Source organism: Lepidochelys kempii, chromosome 2 (assembly GCF_965140285.1).
Source record: "Lepidochelys kempii isolate rLepKem1 chromosome 2, rLepKem1.hap1, whole genome shotgun sequence".
Taxonomy (NCBI): domain Eukaryota; kingdom Metazoa; phylum Chordata; order Testudines; family Cheloniidae; genus Lepidochelys; species Lepidochelys kempii.
In genome coordinates, this window is record NC_136381.1 from 52,917,404 (window position 1) to 52,941,996 (window position 24,593).

General features: G+C 41.8%; 1 protein-coding gene across 6 annotated transcripts in view; it reads left to right on the forward strand.

Moving 5' to 3' along the window:
• Window positions 1–24,593, forward strand: part of LOC140906580 (tumor protein D52) — a 191,621-nt gene that overhangs the window by 57,703 nt on the left and 109,325 nt on the right. For 5 of the 6 annotated variants that reach the window (XM_073330750.2, XM_073330752.2, XM_073330751.2 and 2 more), the window contains one exon: window positions 1,189–1,314. The exons of the other annotated variant lie outside the window; for it this stretch is intronic. In XM_073330750.2, the coding sequence (XP_073186851.1) occupies window positions 1,189–1,305 (117 nt within the window). In that variant the 3' untranslated portion in view covers window positions 1,306–1,314. Of the gene's footprint in view, window positions 1–1,188; window positions 1,315–24,593 lie in introns of those variants that run through there. 6 annotated transcript variants of the gene reach the window in all.

Sequence of the window (24,593 nt, forward strand, 5' to 3'; positions counted from 1 at the left end):
ATTGTTTTAAAGTCTTCTTTGACGCTTGTAAAACTTCTCAAAGTTTACATTAATCATGTCTTCCCGGACAAGTTAGAGTCCCACAATAACACAAACCTGCATTTTTAATACAGTGAGGTTCTAAGATACTTCATTCAATAAAGGTTGTCTAGGAAACTGCCTTTCACACATAATAGAGAACCTGGTCTTTGTATATCCAGAATCTATACTGTTTTTAACTTTAGGGCTGAAAAGCTTTGTATTCTAGCTTACACTGGGTATGCAAACTCTTACATGTTACCATCAGAAAGTAAGGAATATAGCTGTGCAATTCTGTTGTAAAATGTACATGATCTTAGATTTCACTTTCAGGTAAGGAAGCTGAAGTTGATGCTGAGGCCTCAATAAGCAGAGATCAACATTGTGTGGCTGTTCAACTAACTTTTTGATATAAAGGCCTTCATATTATGGACCAGACTGCTCCTTGTACAGGAATTTGGGGTTCTGGAAAAGTACATAAAGAACTCCTTTCCCCTTTTAGCATCTTGTATAATGGCTTGTTGCAATCTGAGTTTAGGGACTTCTCCTTCCATGAACTCTGGGAATGCATCTCCCTAGAAGGGAGGTGGTAGAGGTATGTGGGAGTGATGTGGGGTAAGTGTGTTACACACCATCTGAAGGGGTGTAGCAGTGGAATTGCTGCACCAAAACGCCAGAGCTTCAGGAAGCGTCCTTGAGGCTGAATGTTTCTTGGAGCTCCTCCAAGGTGGTACATAACAAAAGCTAATCTTGTTTTAACTCAAAATGTTCCAAAACCTCTGTAGGATGTCTCAACTTGAAGTTGTACAATCTTCATAGAGCATATCTGAATATAGGCTGTTGCAACAATCTGGTCAGGAGTATTTTTGCAGTACTAAAGGCCAAGGGAGACTCATGTGTTAAGCCAATGATTGGAGGGTTGCAACATTTCCTTCAGAGTATCTCCACCTAGCTTCTTCCACCAAGTGGCACTGAGTGCTGCTTCTACCACAAGTATTGTAGAGGCAATCTGATCCTGGAAAAACTGTTCGGGGGAATTTATCCTGTGGAGCCAATCTTAACACTAAGGCATTGTTTATTGCAAAACTTGTTTGTTAAAATACCTGGCTATCTAACTGTATTTGCAGTTATCCTTTCTGAAGGGTTTATCTAAAACTATCTGTATTTTAGTCTAAAGTTGGAGGAGCCAAGCCTGCTGGAGGTGACTTTGGAGAAGTCTTAAACTCAGCTGCCAATGCTAGTGCCACAGAAACTATTACAGAACAGATACAGGAGGAGACCCAGTGAGATTCCTGCCTTTGTCCTGCTACCCACTGCCAGATGCTACAAGCAAACTCTAAGCACATTTGTAATGTTCTTCACTGTCAGTTTCCACCAGATGTGCTTTTACTTAAGCACTTAGCTTTATATCAATTTGATAAAATAGCTTGTTTATGGGTTTAAAATATTTTTGGAACTAAAGTAGATTGTATCAGCCTGGCTTTCTGGGGGGAAGGGACATTTTTAATCCTTTTCAAGTACTTAAAGGATATATCCCTGATTTTAAAGGCAATCTCTAAAATATTGTTTTGAAAAACTTTAGACAAACTTTATGCTGTACATATAGTATGTGGATTAATAACTTTCTTTTGGATGCTGTGATTATTAGCAATTGTCTTCACTTATAAGAATTGTCATTCTACTTTTACTGCCAAACTGAAGGCTAACTTCACTCCTTTGGTGGCTTCAGTGCAACAGTTCCCTAAATTGGACATCACACTTGGAAGATTACTCTAAGCTGCAGAAAAAGGATTTCTGCTTCAACGTGATAAATAACATAGTTATAGCAGGTTTCCACAAGTGTATAGTAATCTACTGTAGTCAAAATCGGAGTCCTAAACTGGATTTGGTGCACATGGGGCAAAGGACATAATCCTAACTAGCATTCAGACTTACTGACTTCTCTGTGGGTCCTATGACTAGAGTTAATGTCCTAAGTGTGGGTTTCTCAGAGTACTTCAAATGAAAGTGAGATGGCTAATGCTGCTGCTCTAGTATCTGAGCTAGTTTATTTACCCAGTACACTATTGTGAGTTCTTCACTTGATGCTTTAACTCCTGAATTATTCTGCTGTGATAAAATGGCAGTCTTGTAATAATGGTCTCCAATGGTGCTGATTCTAAAACTTCTATTCTAGTATTAATATTGAATCTTACACTATAAAACATGGAGTAGAGATGAAATGTGAACACATTCGTATAGCTTAGAATGTAGGAATATGGCTTTATGAACTTGGCCTTGAATGGCTGCAAAAAATATTTCTAACAAGTCATTACTGATTAATAATTCCAAGACCATTATGGGAAGTTTTTCAAAACCTTTCACCATGCTGTAATAAACTTGCACAGCATTTGCAGGCAAGAACCATTGCTCTAGGAGGTAGAGGACCTTCTAGATGCTCAAACTCTTTCATGCTCTCAAGACTCTTGTAGTCCTATTCTTTGTTAGAGGCTTGAAAATTAGTAATACTGTTTGCACCACTGGAGACTCCACTCCTGCTTAACCATTGAGATCCACTCTTGAAACTTTACCCATTTCAAAGCCTACAGCAGACCTTGTGAGAGGGCTATGTTGCTTTACATATTGACTATATCCACTTTATGTACTTTAGAAGTTGCTTGTATTATGTACATGTCTGGCACATGTTGGTCATTATCAAATTGTAACTTATGCCAAATGTCTCATCACTGAGCTTGGAATGAACTGGAAGCAATTAAAAAAACTAACTGCAAAAGATCTGTTTTATGCATGTCAAATTCCAAAACTGCTACACAATTTTCTTTAGACACCATTGTACTGCATTTCTGACAAGCGCTTTGATAGCACTTCACTGCTAGTGAATATGCTCAGTTACATGTGAGCAGCTTAATAAAATCTTATACATGAGCATTGCCATTCTCATTAACAGCACAGCTGTAAATGCAGACATTATGAAAACTCCTCTTTGGAAAAGTCATAGCTACCTATAGGCCTAAGCTTTTTTTAAAATCAATTTGAAAGGACTGAATTCACATACGAAATATTCATATGCCTAATCCTCTTTTCGGTGATGTGATGAAACACCTGAATCCTGCCCAAATGTAAACTGAGCTAGCAGTGTAGGATAAGATGAACGGATACACCTTGGAATCCTTAGGGCTTGTCTACACTGGCAATTTACAGCACTGCAACTTTCTTGCTCAGAGGGGTGAAACCCGCATGAGCACAGCAAGTTTCAGTGCTGTAAAGCACCAGTATAGACAGTGCACCAGTGCTGGGAGCTCTCCCCCTTATGGAGGTCTGTGTTTTGGTTTTTTTTCTTAAGAGCCCTGGGAGTGCTCTCTCCCAGTGCTCTGCCACGACCACACAAGCCACGTTAAAGCGCTGGCACGGTGCCAGCGTAGACTAGCCCTTGGGCAGTAAAATTCCACTTAAAACATTGGAAAGAAATCAGAGGAGCAGTTTCAGTTGACACATCTAGGGAATGTTTTCCCACTAGTGTGAAATGCGATTAGCAGCTCCATCGAAGATGTCTTCAGTACCTGAATCCTGTCAACTGAGACTTCTCCTCCCAGAGCCTTGACTTGAAATGGCTGAAGCCATCCTGGGCATCTAATTTTCTAGAACCACAACCTAGTCAAGATCCTAAGCCAATTAATAGTTACTCCCTGCTTTTGAGAGAAGTTTTTATGCCCACTTGGTATCCAGGGCACCTTCTGTTGGAAATGGGACCTATCTGCAAAGCTGGACCTTTGTGCTAAAGATAAATGCAATGGTTTGTAATTGTCTGCTAGATTTAGTAGCTGATCTCCTAACTTGATATCTCTATACCTATTCTACCTGTACTGCTACTCATTACTCAGTTCTTAAACTTTCACTACCTGCTTCCTTCTTTATTACTAAATTTACCCATTTCCTGTGTCTCCTTTCACTTTCCAGTCTCTAAATGAGACTTATCAAATACAATATGCTTACTGTCCAGTCCAGTGACCTTTGTACTAAACTGCTGCTTTTACTTTGTCATGGATTTTTAGATACCTTTACTGTCATAATGCTATCTAACTTTCTTAGTTATAACAATCTTTACTTTCTTTACAGAAGCCAGACAACTGGTATAGAGATACTCAGTCTGGTCTCTTCTAGGTATTTAGCCCTAGACACTATCTCTATTAGTTTGTTTGAAAAGATGGAGTTTGTAAAACAGCTATTTTACAAATACTTAATTTTTATACAAGATTCATTTTCACAGATAATCAGTACCTAGAATGCACCTATGTTTCCTGGCCTAAGCTTCCCTATGTATGTCTCCTTACTGAAACTGCTCTTCTGATTCCTTTCTAACTCCCATTACAATAGAACCTTAGAGTTACAAATACCCAGGGAATGAAGGTCAATGCTGAAATGTTTAAATCTAAACAAAACATTATGGTTATTCTTTCAAAAATTTACAATTGAACATTGACTTAATACACCTCTGAAACTTTACTATGCAGAAGAAAAATACTGCGTTTTTTTTTAGTTTACATTTAAGAGTACTGTATTATATTTTTTTTGGAGGGGGGTGTCTCTGCTGCTGCCTGATTGCATACTTCTGGTGATAAATGGGCATGTGATTAGCTAGTTTGTAGTTCTAGTAGTCATAACTCATTCACCTCAAGATTTACTTATTAAAGTCCTTTTCCTGTTTCTCATAGATATCTTGACTTCTCTTAAACTCACCTGCTGCTAGACTGAGCCTTCAGCTTGCATTTTGTGTCTAACTTAGCTTTAGAGTAGGGGGATCTCTTCCTTCTTTGTGCAGGCCAAGTCTCCCTGATGGTTCACAGGCTAGGATTTCACAGCCAATGTGTCAAAAAATTAAACAGGAAGGCTTGTCAGTGCTGTCTAGGCCTTGACACACTTGAGGAGGTCCTTCACTGACAAAGCCTCTGAACTGTACTATTGTGGCAGCTAGTCGTTTAGGACTCTCTCTACAGTTTTAGAGGGAGCAGGAACAAACCTCCTAGGCCCAGCTGACAGAGGCAGGCTCCTGCTCTGAAAAATATCTGTTCTGACAGCAGTTTGAAGTTGTGGCTTGTGCCCTGGAGCCCACTAGCCTAAGTAAGTCTATTGATCGAGCCCGGGCCTATTCTTTCCTTCCCAACTGCGGTACAGATAGTCTCTTCGCCAAAACCCAAGGGCGTGAGCAGCCGTCCTGACAGTGATTCAATTGTCAGCCGCTGCCAGCTGGTTCCCAGCCTGCCAGGCCTGTTGGCAGATTCAGCCTGTCCCTCAGTCGCGAGGGAGACTTGCAGGGAAGCAGGTGCCTTGTGCGGAGACAGTAACGGGGCCCTGGGTGTGACAGCCCAGCCTGGCGGCGGTCTGAGCGGCCCCCGCGGCTGCGGGGACGGCCTGGCCCTGGGCCTTCGCCCCGAGCGAGGGGCAGCGAGTCTCTCACTTCGCCCCACCCCCACCCCGGGCCGCTCCTGGCAGCGAAGCCCTCACAGCGCCCGCGAGGCTGACGCTGACCGGCCGTTTCCGCACGAACAGGGCTCCCCGCGAAGGGGGGGCCCTTCAGCCAGGCTCCTCGGGCTGGAGCCCCCGCCTCCTGTCCCCTGTCCCCGGGCGGGACACGTGACGGTGGGGAACTTCCCGCCCCCGCCCTCAGGAGAGGTGGGCCCCAAGCAGCAGGTGCTGTTCCCTCTCCAGCGCCTTTTCTCTCTTCCCCAGAAGCCCCCCCCGCCCTTAGGCGAACGCCGACTCCCGTAGCCGACCAAGATGGCGGCGAAGTTCATGCGCGCGAGGCGGCGCTCTCGGATACCCCCGTGCTACTCTATGGTTGCCCGCGAGTCCGCCGCCTGTGCGTGACCGAGCGCAGGAAGGGTCAGAGGTCACGCCCCGCCCCTCCGACGGACGCGCAATGGCGACGCGGAGCTGGAGCCGCGCCGCCTCGTGGAGCCGGACCGGGCAGCTGCTGGGTGCGGCCAGGCGGGGCAGCAGCCATGGAACCTGCGACTCGCCCCCGGAGCCGGAGAAGCGGCCGAGCGGCCTCACCAGCGCCTTGGGCGCCGGCCCGTGGCAGGTGAGAACGCAAAGAGGGGGCGGTACGAAGCGGAGGGATCTAAACGGCGGGGGCAGAGGAAGCCGCGCTGTATCACGTGACAAGGGGCGAAGGCGCTAGTGGCGAGTGGTTGTCACCTGACGCGGAGCGAGGGGCGGGGCCTAAGTCGTAGCGCTACCCAGTGCGTGCGCCGCAGGGAGTCCTCGAGGGAGCGCTCACGCAGCGCCCCCTACTGTGCGTGGGGCGGGCCTGGCAGCTGGCGCTTGGCGCGTTCGCAGGGGCATGACGGGCTTCGCTGCTGCGGGCTCAGCACGATTTAGTGCAACAGGAGTGAAAAGCCCTGCTTAGATGAGCGCGGGCGCGTGTGAACCCTGTTTTAGCGGGGAAGTGGAGCTTCGGGGGGGGGGGGGGGCTTCAGGGGAGGGTGACCCCGGCTTGATACGTGTCATGTGCTAGCCTGCAGCTGACCAGGGTTTGCAGGTGCAGGGCTCCTTCTGCCACCCCCCCACCCCCGCTGTTGGTGTGTCACTGGTGTTACCAGTTTTGCCCTTACTTTGGGGTATGTTCATTTGTTAGGGTCACTCTTTTGGGGGCGGGAAGTTCTGTAATTCTATCAATGTACTGCCTGTGTCATTTGTGTTCTCCTATGGAGCTCTACTTCTCCCTTTGGCAACTTCCCTCCCAATGGAGCTATCCTACAGGATCTAATTTCCCCAGGGCTGGGTTCCTCCAGCCTCAGAATCAGATGAACACACACACATGCATTAACAGAGCATGTCTGAGGGGAACGGGTTAATCAGCACTCCCAAGCTGACCCCTTGTATGTCGCTGGACTGGGTCGAGCAGCACTTTCAATCTGCCACCCTCATATGTCCCAGGTTCAGCCCTTTCCCCACTTTCACCTTACAATTGTTTTGGTAGTAACCCACTTGATGTGCAAATCCCATAGGATATTTGGATGCTGCAGGGGAGCCAAACAAACAAAACAGTTATAATATTAAATCAAACTTACATTTGACTAGGAAAGTCAGGTTTAGAAAACTAAACTTGCCACAGAAGGCTATGCCTAGAGAGAGCGAGAGCTGGGTTCTCACCACTCCATGAAGCTTGAATCAATTGGGGGGTCCCAGGTGGTGGTTGTTGTGGTAACTGAGGGTCCAGAGTGCTGGAGACAGGCAGAGCCCCCAGCATGATCAGTCAGGAGAAGATGAAGTCTGAGTGGAACTGATGCAGATGTTGGATCCGGCCATCAGAACACTTACTTGAGCATGGGTAGGGGGTTTTCCTAGAGAAACAACAATGGTTCAAGGGAGAACACTAGATTTGTTTATGGGTAAACTGATGGCCCAAGGGAGTATACCAAAGGTGTTTTGTTCCGACTAGATAATAGGAACTGTTCATTCCTGGCTATGGGTGGTGTACCTTCAAGGGAGCTCATAATGCAATTAGGCAGCTTCAGTAATTTGGATACCAATAAAGGATTTATTACTAGAATTGGTCTGACAGCTACTGAGCTGGGTATGTGCAGGCGTGGGGTTATTAACATCTGGAGCAGAGATCCCCCATCATGTAGTGCTTTTCTGGTCCCAGACTTCAGTGCTGTTCTTGCCTTGGAATCTCTGTTCTCTATTCTGTCTGCTAATGGGGATGCCTCCCTGTCCCATCTTTGATGCAAATGAGGCTAGGGGAGTGTCCTTAATTCTGTAACCCCTGTTGGAGCGCAGGTGTGTGTGTGTTTAGGTGTGTCTCCCACTGCCCTTTCATTGCTTTTTGTAAGTCTTTCTTCTGATCGGCTTTGGTTCAAGTAGAGGCTGGGAGGGTGTCCTTCGTGAGTCAGACAGGTTCGATACTATGCTCTGGTTCCCCAAGAATGCGGAGCTGACAGGTAACAGCTGGCCCCAGGTGCAGGGCTCCCCCCGCCCCATCTGTCTTGGGTATGTCACTGGGCCCCAGGTGCAGGGCTGTCCTCTTTCCCCCTTTCCCCCTGCTTTCTGTGTGTCACTGGTCTCCAGGTGCACAGCTTCCCCCACTGTCGGTGTGTCACTGCGCCCACATGTAGCCCCCACTGCCCCTGGCAGTGTGTTCCTGGGCCCAAGTGCAGGCCCCTTCCCCCCGCCTACCGTCAGTGTGTCACTGGACCACAGGTGCAGGGTTTCTGTTCTTAGGAAGAATGTGAGGTTTAGATTTTCTTTCTTTTAGCAAATTCTGGATCCTGTTCATTTGACCAGTAAACAAAACAAGATTAATGTAAGAGAAAATCATATTAAAATTCATAATGGAATAATCAAATCCGCTTTCAAGTCACGTGTTTTTCCTTCTGAGATCAGAGAGTCAGTTTCTCCTTGGCCAAGTTCACCCTACTACCAACATGTAATAAAGTAAGAGCTTTTCATGCCTGTGGAAAAAAAAGTTGAAGCTTGCATGGGTATCTTTTTAAAGGGATTCTATCAACATGAAATCTAACCAATTTAAAAATAAAAATAAAAGTACAAGTAGTTTTATATACTGCGATTGAGTACCCTGCCAATTATTGTTAAATAGGTGAATGTGGTAAAATATTTTTCTCTACCATGTTGTTGTGTAATAGATCCAGGCAAACAAAGGGTGAACTGACAGTTGCAGGAAACTGGCTGTTAGTGTGATTATTTATTATTTGTATTAGCATAGCATGGAACTCTACATGATTGTTGTTAAATGCACAAAGTAAAATATTGGGGAAAATAGGGATTTTTTTTCTTTTATTGGTTTAAATTATAGTAATCGAAGATGTCATATGTAACAAAAATAGGTGAAGCATTTTTTGATAGGTGTATGGCTTTTTAAAATTGTCTAATTTGTTAATGTGAATTTCAGTTTTACATACCTATTTTTTTAACTACAATGTTTGATATACAAACACTGGAGCAGTTCTTTTAAGTTCTGATTCTGCAAGCAGACGTATGTGGGCTGGTTTCAGTGGGTGCTGCTAGGATGCAGCTATCCGATTTTAGGATTGGGACCTCATATGTCAAGCTGAGCCTTAATTCTAGTGGTTAGATATCTTTTTTTTTTTTTATGCCCTAGCTAAACTGATGTGAATTCCTAATGTTGATTATCTAAATGGGTTTAACTCTTGCTTGTATCCCTTTATTGACTTAGTATATGTAAGTAAGGGTTAAACCAGTTCAGTGTGTCTCCGTTAGGGATTTACACCAGTTTTAACTGGATACCTTGGTTTAAAAGTCAATCTAGTTAAGATGGTGAATTTTTCTAGTATAGAAAAGATTAAAGTTAACGTTGCCCTCTGCAAAAATAGCCCATGCTATAAAAAGCCTTCCGCTTACACAGGCTTTTGGGAAAGAGTATCCTCATTAATTGAAGGCAGACTGTGGCCTCAGGGCCTCTAAGAATAATGGGATGTGGCAGCCATTTTTGAAAGAGGGTGAATTCCCCTGAAGATTTGATGCACCAATTCTGCAAACAGGTAAACTTACAAACAGGCAAAAAAATCACATTTAATCCTAGATATTTATTTTCAAAACCTACCTACTGTAGTAGATCTATGCAAGAGTCACCTCTTCACCTGTTGTTGTGTTGATACATAATCTTGTTTTTATAAATACACATTGATAACAAAAGGTTAGAAACCCTGCAGGAGCTCAACTTCAAACACTCTTTTAAAAATGTATTACACAAAACGAAACAAAGTTTACGTAGAAAAATCAAAGGGCATAAAAGATAACAACACTGTGGAAATGTCACACTGGAAGGAAGACCAGCTACCTGTGAAACAAACCAATCCAGAAATTGACGCCACATTTTAAATCGATTTCAGAATGCAACCTTAGCTATAGAGTTATGGCAAGTGTCTCCATTACACATATATAATTGCAATATATGGAACATGATTCATTATATGCAGTCAGATATTCGATAATGTATAACAGAAATGTTTTGCCTCTGTAAACTGAATATCATCAGAATAGACCTAATCTATCAGTAAGATATTTGCCATGGGCTAGAATTGCTTCCAGTGCAGTTAGTAACAAAATTTCATTGACTTCACAGGGGCCCAGATCAGTTACAAGTTGTGTCTGTAATAAAACTAAGCAATAGAAAATATCTGAATTCTATACTGAGTACATCAGCTTGTCTCGCTGCTTGGTATGGGACACAGCGAAGAATGCCAATCTCAGGTCAGACTGCCAAAATACAGGGCGTGTACCCCATATGGGAGGTTTACTCTATCATAAGATTTCACCAAGCCAGTAACAAATGTGTGCTTCAAAAATATTGTACTAGTTATTGTGAAACCACAGACAATCCCTCTCAGGCCCTCTAGCTCCTCATGTATCACCCAAACAAACCAGACTTCAGTGATAAAGGATTATTAAAACCAGAAATCACACCTATATTGGGTTCTTCAGTTCCAGAGAACAGGCACTCATCCCAGGCCAGAGTATACTTCAGATCTTACCCAAAAGCCATGCTGGTAGCCAATCCTCTAGCAAACTAAAAACTAACAGTTTATTAATATAAAAAGAGAGAGGAGAGTTATTAAATGGTTAAGCTGAATTATAAATTACAGTTGATTTCAGAATCTTTAGATCAGGCTAATAACAGTGATGTTAAATCTGATAGCTTGTAATAAGGCTCTCTGGTTCATCCTAAATATTGGGGTCCTCAGTCCATTATTCAAAGCTCCCTTTTTTAGAAATCGCAGTCCAGAGATGAGCAGGAAAGAGGCAAGGAGATGTGTCAGTCTCCAAGTTATACCCCCAGTTTATGTGCATGGAAAAAATACTGGCTCAAACCATGGAGTCTTGATCACATGTTCTACTGCTGAGTCACTGGCCAGACTCCTGTTGAGTCACTGGCCCTCCATTGTCCATATGCTCTCTGAGACGTCCTTGGGAGGAGCCCACGGGAACAGTTGATTCTCCTTAATGGCCCAGCAACATGTGGCTGGCTAGTCTTGATGTAAATGGTTCGGGTGGGTGTTATCCAGTAACACAACATGTTTATTAACCAGAAAAGGAGGACTTGTGGCACCTTAGAGACTAACCAATTTATTTGAGGAGGTGGGGCTAGAGGTGGAGGAGGGGCTGGATCTGGGCTGCAACTGGGGCCAGAGCTGGGCTGGGAGTGGAGTGAGGCTGCATCTGGTGTCAGAGCTGGGCCGAGGACATGAAGTGTACATCCGCTGTAGCTCACGAAAGCCTATGCTCAAATAAATTGGTTAGTCTCTAAGGTGCCACAAGTACTCCTTTTCTTTTTGCGAATACAGACTAACACGGCTGTTACTCTGAAACCTGTTTAGTAACAAGCGCACAGAACAATTTCATAACTTCATACACAATGGTGGTATACACATTTGAACAGGATAATAATACTTAGCAGATTATAACTTTTCCAATGATACCTTACAAGACATACTTTGTACAAATTTATTGTGATTGTGCAATACTGGTGATAATAGTAATATAGTAATGGTCACCTTCCTTTTTATACAGTGTCACACAGCTATAAAAGCTTATTAATATAACTGACCAAATATATATCTCTGTGTGGGCCAGGTTGTGTCCAGGGCATAGGCAGAAACAGGGCACTTCAGGCATCTCCCTCCCCTTTGGACCTCAGCAGGAACCAGGCACGGTGAGAGTCCTTGTGCTTGAGTGCAAGATCTCCTTCGGTTTAGTGTCAGTGCTACCAGAAGCCACTGCAGAGGGAGCTGGACCATGTCCGTGGAAGGGGTAGAGACACCCGTTAGAAATGTTTACCAGTGACCAGTATGAAAGATGGCAGAGCCCTCACCAGTAAAATTCACAGGCAGTGCCCTAATGAGAAACTCAGCCTCACCCCACTCTGAACTGCTGGGAAGGGGAAGATGGATGCTGGGGAGCTATCTGCCCAGGGGCGCCATCTTGCATATCAGCCTATGACTTGCAGGTGTCTGATATACCTGAAACCACGCGACTCCCCCCCTGAATCCTGGAAGGGAAGGAGCTTTTCCTCTCTCCTCTTCCATCCCCGAGCCTTCTGACTGTTGGGAATGTGTGGGCCCTGGCCATTAATTACATAAATGTTTGGGAGCTGGTTCAAGGATGGGTTGGTTCTCCTATGTACAGAAGTCAGTTTGGATCAGGGTATTTCTTCACTACGGTTATCTCAAGTTCTCTACACTCAAGTTACTTCTCTTGAGTTCTCGTACCTTGAGTGAGAGCAGCCACTCCGTGAAATAACACTCATGTTGTTGCGGTCATACTGGCACTGTACTTACTCGTGTGGTGCTAAAACTTGGGCTGCAAATGGAACCGGGGGCAGAATGGGGGATGTTGGAGGAGGGGGCTGGAGCTGGGCTGTGACTGGGGCCAGAGCTGGGCTGGGCGTGGAGTGGGGCTGCATCTGGGGTCAGAGCTGGGCTGAGGACAGAGTAGGGGATGGGGTGGAACTGTGGCTGGGGGCAGAGCTGTGGTTGGGTGACACTCCCATTGGGGCTGGCCTGGGCCCCACTATGCACCTCCCTGCCCGAACGTTCCTCTGTGCCTCCCTGTGGGTCGCACCCCACAGTTTGGGGACCACTACCTTAGGTGGGCAGCACAAAGAGGAAGATGTTTATTCCCCATCTCCACTATGTAGCCATGTAAGGACCAGGCATATCCTCGCCTGCAGGGAACTGTCTATGAGAGGGTGTGAAGTTTATGGGTAGTTTTACAATTTTATGGAGGAATGGTAGCGAAGCCACACGTAACCACAATTCTCTGACACAACCTTAACTGGGCAAAAGAATTGGAGTATCTGCTAAATATTTCACCTCTGGGAGGTGGGGGAAGGGGAAGAAATCAACAAAATACAGTGTAAGAAAGAAGAAAGCTTTTAAAATTCTTGTATGGTAGGAATTTGTGGGGGAATGAAGGTACTTCAAAATATTTGAGATAAAAATAAATGTTTTTTAAATTGGGTCCCTAGTGTCATGCTTTTTTGGAACCCTTTTGCAAAGAGTGCATACGGAAATTCTACACTAAGTTTCTGGGAAGGATTATTGTAGATCACCACTCTTATATTTTTCCATTTTGGAATTTCGGAGAAAATACGTTTTAATTTTCATAACTGATTTGAGCTTTGCCAGTTTGAAAGCACTGCATTAACAATATGACAGTGATATTGCCTAAACAGATAATCTATGTCTGTGCACAGTAGAAAAGTAGACAAATTCCAGTTTCCCTATTTACTCGACATGTACTTCAGCAAAGCCAATTGAAAAAGCATCACATACACTAATTATTACATTCTTTGCTAGGTAGTTTTCCAATTTTTTCACACGACAGCAAGAGTCACCAAGCTGCAAGCTCTGCATTTTAATGTTGACATTTCTCCATAGTCAAGCATTCCCTGCAGCTTCTGTGTGCTTCACTATATTGGTATTATTCTTTGTAAAGCTCTGTATTATTTTATTTTTATTTTTGATTTCCAATTTGCACATTTTTTTAAAATCTAGGGAAATTAACAAATAAAAGTTTTCATTTAAAGTTAGTTATGGTTGCTCAGTTCTACTCTAATAACATTTTGCTGAAAAGCTAGCAAATACAATGTTAAGGTCAACAGCCACACTTGTTTCTCTACTTACACCAATATAAAACAACAATTTTATCTATTACTGTCCTTTTTACACAACACATGGTTGACAGCCAAAGCTTTAAAAACTACCATGCAGTCTTAACTTTGATACACCTACAAGAAGAACAGGTACATTAGAAGTTGTTCTTTTCCCACCTATGAAATCTATTCAACAAAATCTTAAAAAGAAAATACTTTTAACATATGTCCTTGTATGCATATCAGATTTAAGGTTGCGTAGTAGTTTATGAAGGCCTGCCTATTAGGTAAGAGTTGATGAGTTTTATGTAGATGTTGGTAGAGAAACAAAATGTGGTTGTTGCTCTTAACTGAATGTTATTTATTTGCTAGCTTTTCAGTGGTTGAGAAAAATGTTAAAGTAGAACAGAGTAACCTTAAGTTACATTAAATGAAGTCTTTTGCTGTGCGATAGACTAAATAAAGGGTAAAATGTTTTGTTAATAGAGTGAATAACCTAAATTTTGTAGCTCAGTATCTTTAAGTGAAAATGATTATTACTATGACCTCTTTTTAGTTGTTTAGAAAAAGAGTGCATTGGCACAGTATTAGGTTCTGTTTGCTCCTGTTGTTTCCTTAATACTAATAGAAAAAGAGATACCAGGTTCACATTTTACATTTAGGCAAAATCTTAGAACATCTCAAATGTTTATTTTAAAACTATTTAGTAAAGAATTTATGTCTGTAAACCTAGTCTCCGCTCCTTAAATTTAATGGAATGTGAGTTGTTGGAAGCAAAAACACAAAACCAAACCAAAACGAAATAAAACCAACAATGACCCAGACTCATAACCCTCAATATCTCACTTATAACCACAAGGTGGAGGTAACTGAGCAAAGAATCCTCCTTTGTGGAGTTAGGCTAACTTTAGTTTTATTACAGCAGAGGGCATCAGTTCTTTTAAGACCTAATGGAAAAAGTACTGTACATTTGGGGGATTTTCTCTCAGGTCAGTTTTAAAACATACTACAATTGGGAAATGTTGTAATTGTGAATAACTAAGTTTGAGATTTATAAAAGTGCCTAAGTGACTTAAGATCACAAGTCCCTTAGGCAGTGTTGAAAATCTCACCCTTAATCTTCACTTTTATTTTGATTTTTTCTTATTTATGAATGTACATACGTTTTATCATACCTGTGTATTGAATAGTTCTTTTGATTAACATTGCATCTCACTTGCTTGGCTGAGGCACAATGCTTAACACGTAGATCTCATCTTCTGTTCTCCATGTCATTGCATATTTATATTAACATTTCAATTGTGTATGTGTTTTTCCATCTAAAATTATGCTGTGATAACTGTTTTTTATCTAAACCTTCTTGACCTGTAAATTATTTTGCAGTTTCTGTATCTTCTTCTGCACAAAAGGTCTACTGGTCTATTTTCCCTGAATGTGAAGGTTTTCTACATCCATTTGAAGTTCCCTCCTCTGGATCTGTGGTGATATTATTGTGATGATCTAACTTTTCTTCCTCTATAAATGAATTTTTGATGGAAAAACACAGACAACATTTCTAATAATGATTACATTTGTATTAAATTACATATGTTGTTTAACTTTAAGAAAAAAACTTTGCATATGTTTGTTAATCCCTTATTATGAGCACATTAATTTCAAAATAAATGTTGAGGTGGACATTAAAATTGGTAAATGAACACTTTGTTTAATGGAGGCCAGCAAACCATGTGTTTCGGCTGCAGTCCAGAAAGTACGTCATCATTTGGAGCCTTTTGTGGTGCAGTTTCTCCCTTCTTAGTCTAACTTAGATGGGAAGATAGTGAGAGAGCTCCTACTTTTTACAGGAAACAGGGATATTTGTTTGAGCTGACAAATCACAATAAGATCTTATAAGGTTATGGCGTTTGTGGGTTAGCCCCTTGTAGTTGTGGTAGCAATACAGCATGTAAACAAAGTGATGTCACTACTTTCTACTACATTCAAATGATAACTGATTTGCCTCACACTAGGGTTACATAAAACTGGGACACAGGAGCAGCTGTGGTGAGAGCATACTGTGTTTAGATAAGGTCTAGCAATTATACTTTAGGCTTGTTCAGAGGTAAATTGTACTGTTTATTTTCAAAGTATAATTATTTGTTATTGTTTTCTAAAAAGGATTACATGAAAATAATAGATATGAAATTATAACTCCTTTTCATGTAGGTGCGTCTTGTCAATTGGGGACTATGACTTTCTTAATATTTTCAAAAGAAGGAAATTATAGACATGAGTCCCTACTCTTTCTTAGTACAAAAATAAATAAATACATTTTCTCTATTGAATATGTGTGGGTAAATAATAAATATATGTTTAGCATTACTATATTTTTCTGCTTCATGACATTAAAATTTTCTCCCAAAACACAGAGATATATATTAAATTAATGCTGATCTTTATATGTTCTAGATGCATAATTCTAAGGCTACAAGAGACCACTGTGATCATCTAGTCTGACCTCCTGTGCTACACAGGCCTTCTGACATTCTGTGAACAATATTGGTGCAATATAATTAACAAGGGCATACGATACAACATCAGTATTGTTGTATTACATTATTTTACCACCTACATATATTTATTAACATTATGACACCATAACATAATTTCTGTTTTCCACAGTTTTGAAGGGCTGTTTTTTATATATCTAGACATGTCTATGAAAATGCCTCTGACTCAAAAAAGGCAAAAGTCACAACATAAAATATATTATCAGAGCCATAGAAAAAAAAATTATACAGCAAAGAAGTTTTGATTTAAAAAGAGGGTAATTCAGGAAAAGGTATTGTATACTATGCCAAACATAAAAATAAGATGGCTGTCATTTAAAAGCTGCCTACATGGTACTTCTTGAAGAACATCATAATTAATAAGGAAAAAGGAAAATAACATGTACAGTATAATACTAAACAGTTGGAATGCTTCATATATTTGTCCACTAATTAAATGATAAAAACTAAGTTGTCATGTCCTATTCTAAACTTGTAGTTGAAGTTTAATCTTTAACTTCATATTTTCTGATTCTTTTAATAGTTTGATAGAAAGCAACCAACATGCACATTTGAACAAAGTTTTTTGTGTTGGAATAAAAATCTCTGGTAAATTATTTTCCCTACATGTATAATTTTTAATATTTTTGTCAGCAGTCACATGCTAATCCCTTTCTTTTTCAACCAGTGGCACATCCTTCCATAGTTGCAATTCAGGGGATTAAGCAATTAACTGTGAAGAAAATAATTTAGATGTCCAATATATGCCAGCAGATTTTCACTGTTATTCAAATATGAATGTAAGGTGTTAGAAAAATGGTATAGAAATGTACTGGATTGTTTGAGAAATAGTGTGTGATCATGTAATTAAAGACTACATAATAGATTTTAATATTGAACGGTGCCATTGTAATAATCTAGTTTGACCTCCTGCATGATACATGCCGTAGAATTTTACCCAGAGATTCCAGTATCAAACCAATGACTTGTGGTTGAACTAAAATACATCTTTTAGAAAGACAGCCAGTCTTGATTTAAAATCTCCATCATGACGTGTGGAAGAGGGCAGAGTTAAGGTGTCTAATGTAACTTAACTTTTGGCATTTTCTGATTTCTGAATGCAGCTTTAACATTCTCTTTATGTAGCTTTGTGTCTTAGATTTTATGGGTTTTGTTTTATTTGCTTTAAGAATAAAGTTGGAAAAAATAAAAACATAAGAAAGAACTTCACTTTCCATGACTTTGTAGTTCAGCAAGCTTTAAACAGGTTTGGCAGGAGCACTTGTAAATCAATTATTTGGAACTGTCTATCCAGACACCCTCAGAATGCCCTGTCCCACATATGCAGGAGACTTGCAGAAGGAGTTGCTAGATGCATAGAGGAATGCAGTGGGTGGGAGGGGCAGAGAGACCCTCTCATGCAAACTTTTAGCAACTGCACGCTTCAAAGGCACATCAGAGCAAGCCTTCTTTACACAAGTCTTATAAAGTGTGCAGCAACCTTTCTCTAAAGTTTTTGTCTCTTCAATATAAATGAGCTAGCCTGGAATACTGTGCAGCATGGGCACCTTAGGTGAATTAGTTACATGCTTAGGCCCCTATTCTGCAAATGTGAGTAGTCAAGACCTTTGCAAAATAGTACTGCACATGTGCAACAAGTGGTTTTTGAAAGGCTGTAACTTGGTAAAATCAAAACTAAATTGTGCTAGAACACTCAGATCACTCCTTCTCATTGAAAGATATTTAAATATCAAATTTCAACTTTCTATCCCCATCATTTTTGGTTCTAGAGTTAATAAAGTAGGAAGAAGATTTTTTTATATAATGGGAAAAATTTTACATGTATTTTTCACCCTCTTACTCAGAACAGCTTTATTTTTAAATTTGGAAAAAAACAATTTTTTAGGCTGGGATTAAACATGGAAAAATTTAAATCCAAAATATGTAAATTTCAGAAAGTTATTAAATGAATGCAGATACTTAAACAATCTCAGTCATAGCAGTTACTGTTACTCATGGTATAATTCTATTCAGACTGGATCATTTATTGCTTTTTTCTTTCTTTTGGTAACCATTTCCAAGATTCCTTCACTGCATTTTTTGGGGGGAGGGATAGCTCCGTAGTTTAAGCATTGGCCTGCTAAACCCAGGGTTGTGAGTTCAATCCTTGAGGGGGCCATTTAGGGATCTCGGGCAAAAATTGGGATTGGTCCTGCTTTGAGCAGGGGGTTGGACTAGATGACCCCCTGAGTCCCTTCCAACCCTGATATTCTATGATATTGAGTGTCTGAGTAAGAGTCTCCAGTTTTCACTGTGGTCTTTCAGTTTTCTGTTTTGTAATGTTTACTCTAACTCTTACTCATCTTTTTTTCATCTTTTCTCTGAATTTTGATATTCTTCCACAAAATTTGCTTTGTTCACTGGGGTCATTTTGAAGACTTATTTATAGTCGGTTATTTTTCTAAATTATTATTAAGTTGAAATAAGCAAGAAGGAATAATGCTGTCGAAAAGGCTGTTGGTATTCATTGCAATAGCTGTTGTATGAATTGTTTTTCAAACTACTAGAGAAGATTAAAATGTATTACTAATTCATATATTTCCAGTATTTTCAGTGCTTTGGTTGCAGGCAATAACCAGTTAACTTTAAAATATAATAGACAAAAATAGGATTGTGGTGACTCTCATGCTTACAGAAATGACCCAGGACAATACGTTTCCTAAGAAGAAGAAAGTTTTTAATACAATATTTTGTTGTGTGAGAATATCTTCTGACTTTCCATCCAACTGCCTCCCAAATCCCATTCAAAACTCTCCCTTGTGACTTTCCAAGTCAGCATTTAACTGTTTTCTCTGAGTTAATCACAGCTTTCACTTTCTTTGTTTTTGATAAAACATCCTTCTTTTATGACTTCTCCTGTTACCCTGTTTTATAAAGCAACTTTATTAAATAAAATTTCTTTCTGTTTCAGTTTATACAGTAGTTGTTTTTAATTCCTGCTGGTAATGAGATCCATGTTTGTGCTCCCTGCCATTATCTCCTATTGTATGGAATAAAGTAAAAAAGTCTCTTGTTTTAAAAAAAAAACAAAGAGGTCGATCTTGTCTTTGTGGTTGCCCATGTTGGCTTGTATGTTGAATCTGCTGGGAAATACTATGAGCTTTAATTGTGTGGGGTTTTTTAATATACCAGAAACCCAAAGGCCACTAATGAGGGAGGACAAAGAACTATACTATGATGGGAAAAAATTTCAAAACACTGTGTGCTTTAAAAAAGTAAACACTGTGTGTGTACAGTATTTAGTTGTAACTATACAAGTAAAAGTGGATTATAATTGAACATCTTACTTATGTGCCTTAATAGGTGAATTTTACTAACCCTGTATTTACTTGAATTATTCACACGCTAGCTAAAACTTTTGATTTGGTCTGTATCATGCAGGGTTGTATGATCAGTGGTCTTGTTTAAATTTCTGTTGCATGCCCAGATTGATGTGTATATTTTGTCCATACACATCATTTTGATTTTATAAGCAGTGTTGTGATTACAGTCTAAGATATAATTTGTCACATGTAGTGGATTCAATGAGTGGTAAGTCTTGAAAAACACTAAATGTAGTGGATACTGGTCAATTGCTTTGCTTTTGAGACCATTAGACTGCCAAGCCAGGATGGGTAGCAACAGTTTTGCCATCCATATTGAATTGCTGTATCATATCTGGCAAAATAGGAAAGAAAGACTTAATACTTCTGGTCTGGTGATATTTTCAAATCAAGAGATTAACAACTAAATCAGTACTGTTTACTGCTGGGGAAATTGTGCGCAGATTTCCTTTGCTTCCTTGCAGAAAATGGTTTCTGTGGGGAAGGAAAGAGAAGCTTCATCAGTACTCACTCACCCCTCACTGGCAGCTTGGCAGCTCAGATGCATCTGTTTGGGCTGCCGTGGTTGTGGGGAGAGGTAGATCGCTGCGGGGGAGGGAGATCTGGGGATCCCCCATAGAATCATAGAAGATTAGGGTTGGAAGAGACCTCAGGAGATTATCTAGTCTAACTCCCTGCTCAAAGCAGGACCAACTCCAACTAAATCATCCCAGCCAGGGCTTTGTCAAGCTGGGCCCCAGCCGCCCGGGGATATTAGTCCCAGCTGGGGGAGGAGGATGGAGATGGAGTAGCTGGGCTGGGTCAGATCAAGCCCCAGAAACTTCCCCTGGCTTCAGGAAGCTCTGCACCGCGTGGTGGGGAAGAGGCTTGGGAGAGGGGTTCCAGGTGTGGGGGGTGAGGCTCAGCGGGAGGGTTTGATTGGAGGGGGGCCCGGATGCATGGGGCTTGGCTGGACAGGGGGAGCAGCTCCCTGTACAGTGACCCCTCCGCGCACCCAGAACACCCCCACTGAGTTCCCTCCACATCAGGAGCCCCCCTACTCCTTCTGCACTCAGACTGCCCCCCCCGAGCCTTAGCCCCTGAATCAGGAGCCCCTCACACCACTGAGCCCCACTCATCAGGGATTCCCACCCCACTGAGCCCCAACCACGTGCACCCTGACCCCCCATTCCACCAAGCCCCACTCCCCCATCCCCCACTGGGCCCTAACCAGCTTCACCTGGACTCCCCTGCAGAGTCCTATTCCCCCTGTACTCAGAACCCCGCACCGAGCTCCTGTGCGTCCATGCACCCAGACACCCACTGAACTGCCCGCACCCAGATTGCACCTCACAGAAGCCTGGTACTCTTGAGGGAATTCTTTGAAGAATTTTAAATTTTTAGGTGAAGTTCTGCATATTTTAATTGATAAAATAACACAGAAACACAATAACTATAATCACACCGTTTTCAATTATTTTGGTAATTTATTTCAAATACTTGTCAGCAAATAATTGAAAATGGTGTGATTATATTGTATTATTTTGACAAACAAAATTTGCAGAATTTTAACATGTGCGCAGAATATTTAATTTTTTGCTACAGAATTCCCTCAGGAGTAACTGTTGAATAGTGTAACATGAATGACTTTGGTATAGACAATAGAATAGAGATTTGGAGAAGACATGCTGCACTGAAAACATGCCCTACCAAATTCAGGTCCATGATTTCAGGTATTTAAATCTGAAATTTCATGGTGTTGTAACTGTCAGGGTCCTGACCCAAAATGGGATTTTGGAGGGGTCGCAAAGTTATTTTAGGGAGGTCCCAGTATCGCCTTCCTTACTTCTGCACTGCTGCTGGCGGCGCTACTGCCTTCAGAGCCGGGCAGCTGGAGAGCGGCAGCTGCTGGCTGGGAGCCCAGGTCTGAAGGCAGCGCCACCGCCAGCAGCAGTGCAGAAGGATGGCCTGGTACGGTATTGCCACCCTCACTTCTGTGCTGCTGCCTTCAGAGCTGGGCCCTCAACCAGCAACTGCCACTCTCGGCCACCCAATTCTGAAGGCATCAGCACAGAAGTAAGGATGGTGTGGTATGGTATTGTCACCCTTATTTCTGTGCTGCTGCTGGTGGGGGGCTGCCTTTGGAGCTGGGCACCTGGCCAGCAGCTGCCGTCTCTGGCCACCCAACTCTGAAGGCAGCACAGAAGTAAGGGTGGCAATACCATGATCTCCCCTACAATAACCTTGTGACCCCCTGAAATCCCTTTTTGGGTCAGGACCCCTAGTTCGGTCTCCCCCATAAAATCTGTATAATGTAGGGTAAAATTCCACAAAAACACTTCACGGACTGTGAAATCTGGTCTTTTCATGGCTGTGAATTTGGTAGGGCCCTAGCTATATGTGTTATCCTTAACTGAAAGTCAAAATGGAACCTGGGGTTACATCATAGTACAGCACTTCTTGTATGGTCCAACACTACAAAAATATTAATACATTCTGTACAGCAAATAGGCCACAGTATTTAATATTGTAAATATAAATACGTAGTGTTTATTCATCAGCTTCTCTTTGCTTCTAATAACATCAGCTAATAGGTGAGATGAGCCTGTGACACAGCAGAAATAATAGCTTGTTTAATCCAAAAGGAAATTCTGAACAATATTTCTCTGAGGAATTTGGAGCTGCTGTGTAATAATTTATGAATACTGTATGTTGGTCTGGTTTGTGGGGTATTTTCTGTATGGCTAATATTGACTTAAATCAATAGGGCAAACTATCTGGAAAAACAGGCAGGGAAGAATTGCTCAAGATAATACCTTTCTGTACTAATAATTGAGAGTTAAGGAATAATGCCAGAAATCTTAGCTCTGAAGATTTTGCCTCCTCCCCAACTAACCTACAGAACTGGTTTGGACCAACACATAAAAGAGATCCGTAGAACTTTGACAGGTTTTAAAAAAGCACTCTCTAAAGGCCATGTGTAGTAGTTCAGGGGAAGCAGATTGAGACTCCAAGAACTGATGGGAGTGTCTGAAGAAGTTAGGTCTTGCCTATATTACCATCAGGGGATGGTAAGCCTCTAGGTAAGTAGACGTGTGTAGACTATTAGGGCCTGTGTGCACTACAGACTTAAATCACTACACTGTTAGGTCACCTTACATCCACCACAGTAATTACTGTGGTGCCTGATGTTCACACTACCCTCCTGTTGGTGGTGCATGTCCTCACCAGGAGCGCTTCCACCAATTGAAGAAGGGCAGCGTGGGGAGGCTGAGAGCCAGGGCTCTCAGCTCTGTGCAGCTTCCCACCGGGAACCTAGCTGTTCCTGGGGCTTCTCGCCTTCCCACCAGGAGTGTGGCCCAGCTACCTGGGCTTCTTGCCTCCCCATCATGAGTGAGGGGAAGCCACCTGGGTTTTTTGCCTTCCTGAATGGGGAGCTGGGCGGGTGCAGCCCAGTTCCGAGTGGGGAGCAGCAGGCAGCCTGGCTATAGCCCCCTGGCTTTCTTGTCAATTTCACAGCTCCAGCATGGAGCCCTGAAATTGACCAGATAGCCAACAGCCCAAGTAAGTAAGGCAGCAGACCTAACTACACCGACTTAAGCCCTAGGTCTTTCGTGGAGGTGGAGTTATTATGTCGGTGTAGTAGGGCACTTACGTCAGCAGGACGAGGCTTTAGTGTGTACTCTGACATACATAGGTTGACATAAGCTGACTTATGTCGACCTAACTGAGTAGTGTAGACCAGGCCTTAGTTCATTTTAAATCCTTTTTCTGTACAAGCTAAAGCTTTGTTCCTACTTCTAAAATAAACAATACTTCTGTTTTAAGAAGGCTGTCTGACCAGAAATACCACTGGTCACAGACTCCCAACAGGAAGAATCACAGTTGCCCAGACTAGCTGACTTGGGCTTGCACTGCAGGGCTGTTTTATTGAAGTGTAGACTTCTGGGCTCGGTCTGGAGTTCAGGCTCTAGGACCCTGCGAGGTGGAGCTAGGGCTGCAGCCTGAGCCCAACATCTATACTGCAATTAAACAGTCCTGCGAGCCTGAGTCAGCTGGCATGGGCCAGCTGTGAGGAGTCTAATTGCAGTATAGACATACCCATTGAGTCTTTCATTTTGTTGGACATCAGGTGCTGCAAAACTATATTGTGCGTGAGCTGTCTTCAGCTATGCAGCTCCCATTGGCTTCAAGGTGAGAAGTATATGCACAGCTGAGAGCAAAGTTTGGACTTGAGTACAGAAACCCCAAAATCTTATAACGGTTTATTATCAACGTTACAAGCCTTATCTTTGGGAATTGGCATTTTAAGAATTGTAAGGGTTGCTGTTTCTAGAAGTAATGCCTGGAGCACATTTTGGTTAAAGGGTGGTGGTTGAGGAGAAAAAAATGGTATAACTGAAGAAGAAAATGTGTGTTGGTGATTTTTTAATAGAAAACTCCAGAGAGAGACCCACTAAGTGGGTTGTGTAAATAGTGACTCCCTGGGTTTGTAGTAATTTGTATGACCATTTATTTAAAATTGCTAGAATTTTCACTCATATTTAAATAGTAATATATAACTTTTATAGGTACAATATTGCAGAACCATAAGCTCTTGTGGGCTAGTACATAGAAATGAAATATTTATTGTAAAGAAATACAGTTAAAGTGACTTAATGGTAATGATTTTCATCAGGTCAGATGAGGATTTTTTTATTTTATAGTAGACTGCCTACTCCTTCTTGTTTTCCAATTGCGTCCTTAATTGCTGTGGCAATACAGTAACTCTCACTATAAAAGACCTATTTCAAATAACACATTTTTTCCCTATTTTTATTTGTTGTAACTAGGCAGGAGATGTCTGCCCTTGTCAGTGTTTTACACTGGCAATCCTATATTTATGTACATGATAGTTGCATTCTTCGCATACTGCTTTATGTTAACATAATTCATTCCACAACTGCAGGAATTTAACCAGCCATCTCATTTATCCATGTTTCATTTGTATTCCACACATTCCAACATGCACACTGCTTGTCCTTGCAAGCAGACATAAAATGTTCGTAGGTT